An 8,236-nucleotide genomic window follows, 5' to 3' on the forward strand; every position below is an offset into this window, starting at 1 on the left:
CGTGTTTGAATTATGTGATGACGTTTTATGATATTTTACGATGATTGTAATATGCTGATGATGACGTTGCATTTTAATATGATGATGTAGGATGATGTTATTTCCTTAATATGACGTTATTTTCCATTTTAAGTTGAGAAGCATGTTGTGAATGTCATACTGCATTATGACGATAATTTTTCCTAGGACACAACCCTAGATAACGTTAATGATGATGATAAGATGGAAAGTTAAGGCATATATATTATTGATAGTAATATAAGGATGAAACTAGGGTTGTGCCATAAAGAAGTTTTAAAGACGAGAAACTATATAGACCTCATGCTTTTTTGCGTGTACATAAACGTCAGGATAATTCTCATTTTACGATGATAAGTACGGACACATACGCTACTAATGGTGTTAATATAACGCATGCGGAAGCAATTTGGATCTTAGGCACTCTTTGTAAATCAATTATAATAAATTAGCTAGAAGCAATTTGGATCTTAAGCACTCTTTGTAAATCAATTATAATAAATTAGCTAGCATGTTCAAAAGCATTAAAATCCAATGAGTTTGAATACTAACCTTTTGAAGTTTAAATTCCTTTTTCCTCACGAATCGGTTTCGAATCACCACTAGTGTCTTCTCTACTATTTTTCGGCCTTAGAATGGAATCGTGGAATCCAGTGACTGACTAAATTTGAAAGGAATTTAGTATAGGGAAAGAGAGAGTTTTGAGAGAATTTCTCAACCTTAGAATGGAATCGTGGAATGGAGTGACTGACTAAATTTGAAAGGAATTTAGTATAAGGAAAGAGAGAGTTTTGAGAGAATTTCTCAAACTTGTTCAAGAAGACTTTGGGTGTACCCTGATCACTCTATTTATACAGTGATATTTGCATGTTCATGCAAATTTGAGATTACCAAAGTTTGACACTCAAAATTTCACTCAAATTTGTGGGATTATGTGTCAAGCATGCAAGTTTGAATTAAGCAAATTTTGATATTCAAAATTCCCCTCAAATTTGTGAGGTTTATTTGACAAACATGCAAGTTTGGTTTAACCAAATTTTGACACTCAAAATTCCACTCAAATTTGTGGGATTATTGGCTTAAACTATATATGGACACTCAATATTCCACTGCCTCAAACATGTATTTTTCGATTAAGTGAAGTCAACATTTTGACTTTCTTTATTTTAATTCAACAATTAATTTCAAATCAAAATAATATTAAATGATTAATTAAATAATTTAAGTAATATTTAACATTAAATCAAATGTCAATCCCAATCGATTCCGACACATATTGATTATGAATCCCTATCATAATTAGAATATTTAAATCTTATTTAAATATTTCAAATTCTCTCATTTTGTTTAATTCCTAATTAAATCAAAATGCGGTTAAATATATCGTATATATTTAGCGCATGTTCCTTAATTTGAGTTCGAACACTTCAAAGTCACTCGTCGCACTGTTCTAAGGTTTATTCCGATATGAGCTAGCAAGGGGACCTAATGGACCTACAGATCTTGGGCTCCAACAATCTAAGATTAACCGGCTAAGCTTATTAACCTTTTAACCAACATTCGTTAACTACCAGGACACTCTACTATAGCCTAATAGTTGCACTCCCCTCACTGATCCTCTAATGAACAATTAGTTTGTGGTTAAACCACCAAACCGAATCCTTCTCGAGCCAATGAGAGGGTGGGGCCCCTTGTTCAAGACCTGGAGTCAGTATTTAAGAGAGCAACTTCTCTACTATCCCTAAAAGTGGGTAGGAGTGATTTCTATCTTGTACCCTATGTCCCTAGCTATTCACCCAGTCTTACCCTTGAAATGGGAGGCTTATTGAGTCGGCGAACTCGGGCCACTCTGACCCATGCATATCTAAGGATAATTCTGATTAAACACGAGTTCATAGTTAGCTCAGGATTAAGGTCGAGTTACCTTGGTCATCGAGTAAAAAAATAACTTTCAACAGTAAGCCACAATATAAAGTGAGAGTGATTTTTTTCATCGTCCGATCTTATGCAATACTCATTGCATAGGACCCCCCCACTCACATGTCTCCACATGTACAATTTAGTGATCACATTGTTTNTTTGTCAATTCTTAATATGACATACTTGATATATATGAAAATTCATTTAGAATCATTTACATATAAACGATATTATTGACTTACACGTTTTATATAAAATTCATTCCAAATAAAAGCAAACATCAATAGAATAGCAAAAACGAAACAACAATAATAATTTCAAAGTAATGCAACTGCTCTGATTTAACAAAAGACTACAATTAAATAGAAAATGCAACTATCTTGACTTCATTCCCATGGCCTGTGCAATGACAACTGTTGGATGAAAATCCCACGTTGGCTAATTTAGAGAATGATCATGGGTTTATAATCAAGGAATACTGTCTCCATTGGTATGAGGCTTTTCGGGGAAGCCCAAAGCAAAGCCATGAGTCCATACTTTGTTCGAAGACTCCAAAAGAAAAAGAAAAAGAAAAAGAGTCAAGCCTCGATTAAGGGGAGACATATTTTGTTCGAGAGGAGGTGTTAGATGAAAGTCCATATCGGCTAATTTAGAGAATGATCATGGGTGCATACTTTGTTTGAGGAGAGGTGTTGGATGAAAGTCCACATCGAAAAAGGATTGGAAAGGAAAAGCAAGTGAAAAGGGCAAAAAGATCATTTTTTTAATTCCTTACCTTGAAGGAATTTCAAGATGGTCCAGAAGGAAAAAATGACCAAGGATGAAAAATATTTAGAAAAATTATAGAGTTTTCAAAGAAAATAATAATAAAATATTCGAAAAGTGGCAAATTACCAAAATATCCCTGGAAGGAAGAGCATCTACCGTGACCATCTGAGCAAAATCTCTCGAACCTCGAATCTCAGCCGTTGGATCTCCTCCAAAATTGGATATGATCTAGAAGACGGACAGATCATCACATCCAATAGCTGGTATTCAAAATCAAAGTCGGTGAGGCTCTAATCAGAGTAGATATTTTCGACAGATATTCCAGAAAATCCAACCGCCAATTCACGACGATTCTAGAGCATGCCCAATTGAAGGAAATCGATTTCATACTTAAATTGGGGATAAGTGACGAATCCCTATCTATGGTCTCTTTTCCTTCAAATTGAGAATTCTTTAAGCTTCAGAGGAGCACGTTGAGTAACTTTGATGGAGGAATCGAGAGCTGAAACGTCGTAGAAAAAGTTATCCAAGAGATCGAAAATTTGACGATTCGGGTAAGTTGCATACTAAGAACGATTTCTCGAAATTAAGGTCCCACGCTCCAAGAAGTTCCTCCAAACCAATTCCTGTAGCTTGAGGAAAGGATATGGAAGAGGTTCCATGAAGAAATTGGGCCTTGAAAACACCTAAAATCGGCTGCCCAACAATGAATCCCCAATTTTAGCTCTGGCGAGGAAAATGATTTTGGACAAACTTTGGAGGCGAATATCATAGGCTACGATCAACGAAAAGGTATTAAATCAATCCCAAGATCTTCCTTGTAATATCATCTTGAAGTTTTATGAAGAAACCGAGTGGAGAAACGAAGATATCGGAGCTATGAAAGGCTACTTTCAGACGGCAGCGCAAAAGGATGCGCGTGTCTTCTTCCTGTCCAGAGGAAGAAGGTGATGACGTGGCCAGTTCAACTGAATCGGCCGAGTCAGCCTAAAACCCAACCTTCCCTCCGTTTTTTTTTTTTTAATTTTAACCTCCTTCCAGATCGATTCTCATGACTTGCCAGCAGGATGTCATGATTATATGATGATGCCATCTATGCACTCATTGGGAGAAAATTAAGGGTTACTTTGGAAGAGTTTTCAGGGCTAAAATATGATACATGACATGACAACCTCTAAGGTTTAGTTCGTGAAAACGAAACAAGGAGACATATCCTAGCTCAAGGTCTAGACATGCTCCAAATTACCAACGATTTTCTATAAGGTCTATTTTATATATGACATGAGGATAACCTCAAGATTCCAAGTTGGTTTGAGTAAGTTTGGAACCTAAACCAAAATGTTACTTAAGAAACGCCTAAAGGAAACACGTCAAGATTCAAGACCCTTCAAGAACCATCTAAGGAGTTTATTATGAATCTATGACCTTCTAGAATAATTATTACAAAGGGTTCATATGATTACGAATGCATGTTACAACTTACGCCTCAAGAAAATAAGAACCTTGGAAACTTACAATATTAAGAATCAAGAACAAGCTTTAAAACTACCCAGACAAGAAAAATGCTAGGTACCACTCAAAGCTGAGGGACCAATGTCATCAAGTATAATGTATAATGTATGTTATGATTTAAATTTGGTTTGTTTTATTTTGTGAAAAATTTGCCCGTCATTTTAGAGTCATCAAGTCAACCCCGTCTTTACACAAACCCAACTAACATTTCATCGTTTGAAGTTGATATCAATGGTTCAATTACATTTTTTTTGTGCAGATTAAACTTATTTTTCTAGTTTTTTTGGTGTTATATGGTTGGCATTGACTTAAAAAATAGATGAATGATATTTATAAAATTATTGTATTTTGAAGTCAATTAGAGCATAATTTAAACGGAATTATTTTGTAATGGGTAACTTGCTTAATAAAAGAAATTATTATATCGAAACTACTTACCGTTTACTTTTATGTTATCAAATACAAAATTTTGAATATAGCTTTTTTAAAAAATTCATCATCTTCCATAGTGTCTACATTCTTGTATAAATGAAATTTTGATAGTTTAGATTAAAAAAATTATTAATTCTATATAAATCTTATAAAATTGTAAATAACTGAATCACAATAATTTAATTTTTTTAAATTTTTTATTAAATTAATAAAAATAATCTAAAACTTCAGACTTTTCTATTTTCAAAAATTTCAATAACCCCTTAAGCTTTAAAAATAAATAATAAAAAAATTATCATTAATTTTGGTTGGAATCCGCTAGTACTTTCATTTGAAAATACATTAAACATTTTCAAAAATATCTTTCAACTTTTAAAATACTTTAAAAATACTCTTAATTTTGAGTAATACCTTTTAAATATGAATGGCCTTTTAACTCTAGTGACTGAGCTAGGTATGTATACTTAACAATCTTGACTAGAGTGCGTGGGAGAATGCCTCGCCGTGCCCTGTACCAATGTTAATTAAATGAATGGACACCACCAACCAACAAGTTTGTGCTCCGAATTTATACGCCATCAGATATCTAATTTAGATTTTAAGTTTTACACGACTATAAATATATATATATTTTCATTTTCTTTTCACTATGGTTTATGTTAGCGTCACTTAAAAACGAATAAAGGTAGACAAAAGAATAGTAGTTGTGGGTAATTCATGAGGGCTAAAATAGTAATTTTGGTCCGACTTGGATGAGTTTAAACAAAACACCCGCATCCCTTGCCGATAAAGAGAGACTTAGAAATGATGGTAAATCCAGGGTTCTTTGCTGGGAAGCAGAGAAATACGAACTTCCAATTCCACCATTAATTTTAATTATCTCAAATAAATTAATCCATAATATATATATATACATACACATATATATACACATCTATATATATATATACACATGTACATATACATAAATACATCTACATATACATATATATACACATATACATATACATATACATATACATACATATTTATATACATATACATACATATATATATACATACATATACATACATATATATATACATACATACATATACATACATATACATACATATACATATACATATACATACATACATGTATATATATATGTGTGTATATATGTATATGTATATATATATATATATGTATATGTATGTATCTCAAGGCTACCATTTGTACAAGGCTACCATTAGTTCGTGGCGGTAAAGCTTGTTTCCTTTTATAAAAAGTACTTCGTTAGGTATGACCAATGCCTAATTTCTTTGAGATTCAACTGTTCGTAGGCGAGTGAGGGAGATATTGCAACACAACCATTGATGAACAACTTAGCGAAACAATAAACAACATTTAGTTATCAATTACGTTTGGATCAAGAGAGGGAGATGAAACCATAACTTCGGTTAGTTCCATCCAACTTGATTTCTATTCTTCAATTGGCATTATTAAATACATAAAGGTTCCAAATCTAAAAAGAAATATCATTGTCTCTCACTAGTTTTCAAGCAATATACATAAAAATAGAAAAGAAAGCAAGGGCATCATGAGTACGATCCAATCGAGTTTCTTGAATGCTACAATTTTGATGCTATTATTGTTAGCTTTTCCCGTCGATGCTCAATCTAGTGCCGAAGTTGTTTTTCCTTTGAAAAGATATGGTAACATAGTGCCTGGTACTGACATCACGAAGGTAAATATAGAGTATGAACAGCAATATTATCACTAGTTGAGTTGATCAATTGTTTGCTAATTTTTGTTACTTGTGACATGTAGGCTTTAGCAAATGCATGGAAGGATGCATGCACGTCCAATCGCTCTAGTGCGATTGTTATTCCGGGAGGGATATTTAAAGTAAAGGAAGGGATATTTAAAGGACCTTGTAATAGCCCAATTGACTTTCAACTTGGAGGAACATTGCAGGCACCAAAAAGTCTTCAGGGAGATAATTGGATTACTTTTGAACATATTGATAGATTGACATTATCAGGTGAAGGAGTTTTTGATGGCCAAGGAAAGGCAGCTTGGAAAAAGAATGATTGCCATAAACGCATAAATTGTGCCCAACTCCCCATTGTAAGCAATATGCCTTCAGCTTTCCTTCTCAATCTCGTGCATCTTGTTGTTTTTAGACATCTTCTCTACTCTTCTGACATTTATAATTTGGTAAAAGCTCTTCATTTTCTAGAGGATTATCTTTAACCATTCTAAAAAAAAAAAAAAAAAAGCATGTAAAGGAGTGAAATTCTTTATGAGTTTTCGATTTGATTGGGTTCTGTTAAATTTTTTGGCTTCATTACTGATGCTCACAAAATATTATTTGATTATACAAAATGTTTAGAGTTTGAGGTTCAACTTCATCACCAATTCAATCGTGAAGAGAATAACGTCACTTGATAGCAAGAACTTCCATATCAACGTCCTCGGCTGCAACAACCTCACATTCTCTAATATCAATATAACTGCACCAGAAAACAGTCCCAACACTGATGGAATACACATCGGTCGATCAAATAGGATCGCAATCACAATGTCAAAAATTGCAACAGGAGATGATTGCATTTCTCTTGGAGATGGAAGCAAACAAATTAACATCACCAACGTGACATGTGGGCCAGGACATGGCATAAGCATCGGAAGTCTTGGAAGATACACTAACGAAGAACCCGTTGAAGGTGTTATCGTAAAGAACTGCACGATAATTAACACCACTAATGGTGTCAGGATCAAAACGTGGCCAGCTTCTGCTGCTAGCGGCACCGCCACCAATATGCAGTTTTTGGACATTATAATGGTCAATGTTAGCAACCCTATTCTAATAGACCAAGAGTATTGTCCGTGGAATCAGTGCAATCGGAAGGTATTGATCGCATTCTCAAAGCTTTGATTGATTTTGTCACTATAACTTTCACAAATAAACCACTTACAGAAATTTGTTGTCTCATTTTGATTTTCAGATTCCTTCGAAAATTAAGATTAGTAAAGTGAGCTTCAAGAACATTAGAGGAAGTTGTGCAACTCCAGTGGCAATCAAACTTATTTGCAGCCGTCACTTACCATGTGACGAAGTAAAAGTCGGTGACATTGACCTCACTTACAATGGAATAAAAGGTCCTATTACATCTCAATGCACGAATGTGAGACCTATCATTTCAGGAAAACAAAACCCTAAAATCTGTTCATCTCCTTATGTTGTCCCATGAATTGTTGATTACCATAGTACTTCAAACTAACCGATAACCTTAATTAAAAGAAGACAGCTCTTTCCATTTTAATTTCTCTGTCTTTTGAGTTTCTTTTGTTTACTTTTCGAAATATATATGATGGTCAAATGTTTGAAGGAAGTCTTGTGTCGTGAACAATGTAACGTTTTTAGTACCTCGACGTTATAAAATAAAATGGTTTTGCTCTTTGTTTTTTCGTTTTAGATTTGAATTCTGAATAAGACAATATAACGGTAAGGACTATTATTCAAAAAACCAGTTACTTCAACAAAAAAACAAAAAAAAAACAAAACAAATTCTGTAATCATAAAAAATATCTAACTCC

The 8,236-nt window shown here is 33.6% G+C and overlaps 1 protein-coding gene across 1 annotated transcript; it reads left to right on the forward strand.

Annotated features, from left to right (window-relative positions):
- The first annotated feature begins 6,233 nt into the window (after positions 1 to 6,233).
- LOC111436520 (exopolygalacturonase-like) lies at positions 6,234 to 7,890 on the forward strand. The gene is made up of 4 exons (XM_023074283.1): positions 6,234 to 6,380; positions 6,464 to 6,763; positions 7,029 to 7,547; positions 7,645 to 7,890. The coding sequence occupies exons 1-4, from the start codon at positions 6,234 to 6,236 to the stop codon at positions 7,888 to 7,890; spliced, it is 1,212 nt and encodes a 403-aa protein (XP_022930051.1).
- The last annotated feature ends 346 nt before the right edge of the window (positions 7,891 to 8,236 follow it).

The sequence above is a fragment of the Cucurbita moschata genome, unplaced genomic scaffold (assembly GCF_002738365.1).
Source record: "Cucurbita moschata cultivar Rifu unplaced genomic scaffold, Cmos_1.0 Cmo_Scf00055, whole genome shotgun sequence".
NCBI lineage: Eukaryota > Viridiplantae > Streptophyta > Magnoliopsida > Cucurbitales > Cucurbitaceae > Cucurbita > Cucurbita moschata.

Coding starts and splice junctions, on each gene's coding strand:
- LOC111436520 (XM_023074283.1), top strand. CDS start 6,234: ATGAGTACGATCCAATCGAGTTTCTTGAATGCTACAATTTTGATGCTA. Junction 6,764..7,028: donor ATTGTGCCCAACTCCCCATT/GTAAGCAATATG, acceptor CAAAATGTTTAG/AGTTTGAGGTTCAACTTCAT. Junction 7,548..7,644: donor GGAATCAGTGCAATCGGAAG/GTATTGATCGCA, acceptor TTTGATTTTCAG/ATTCCTTCGAAAATTAAGAT.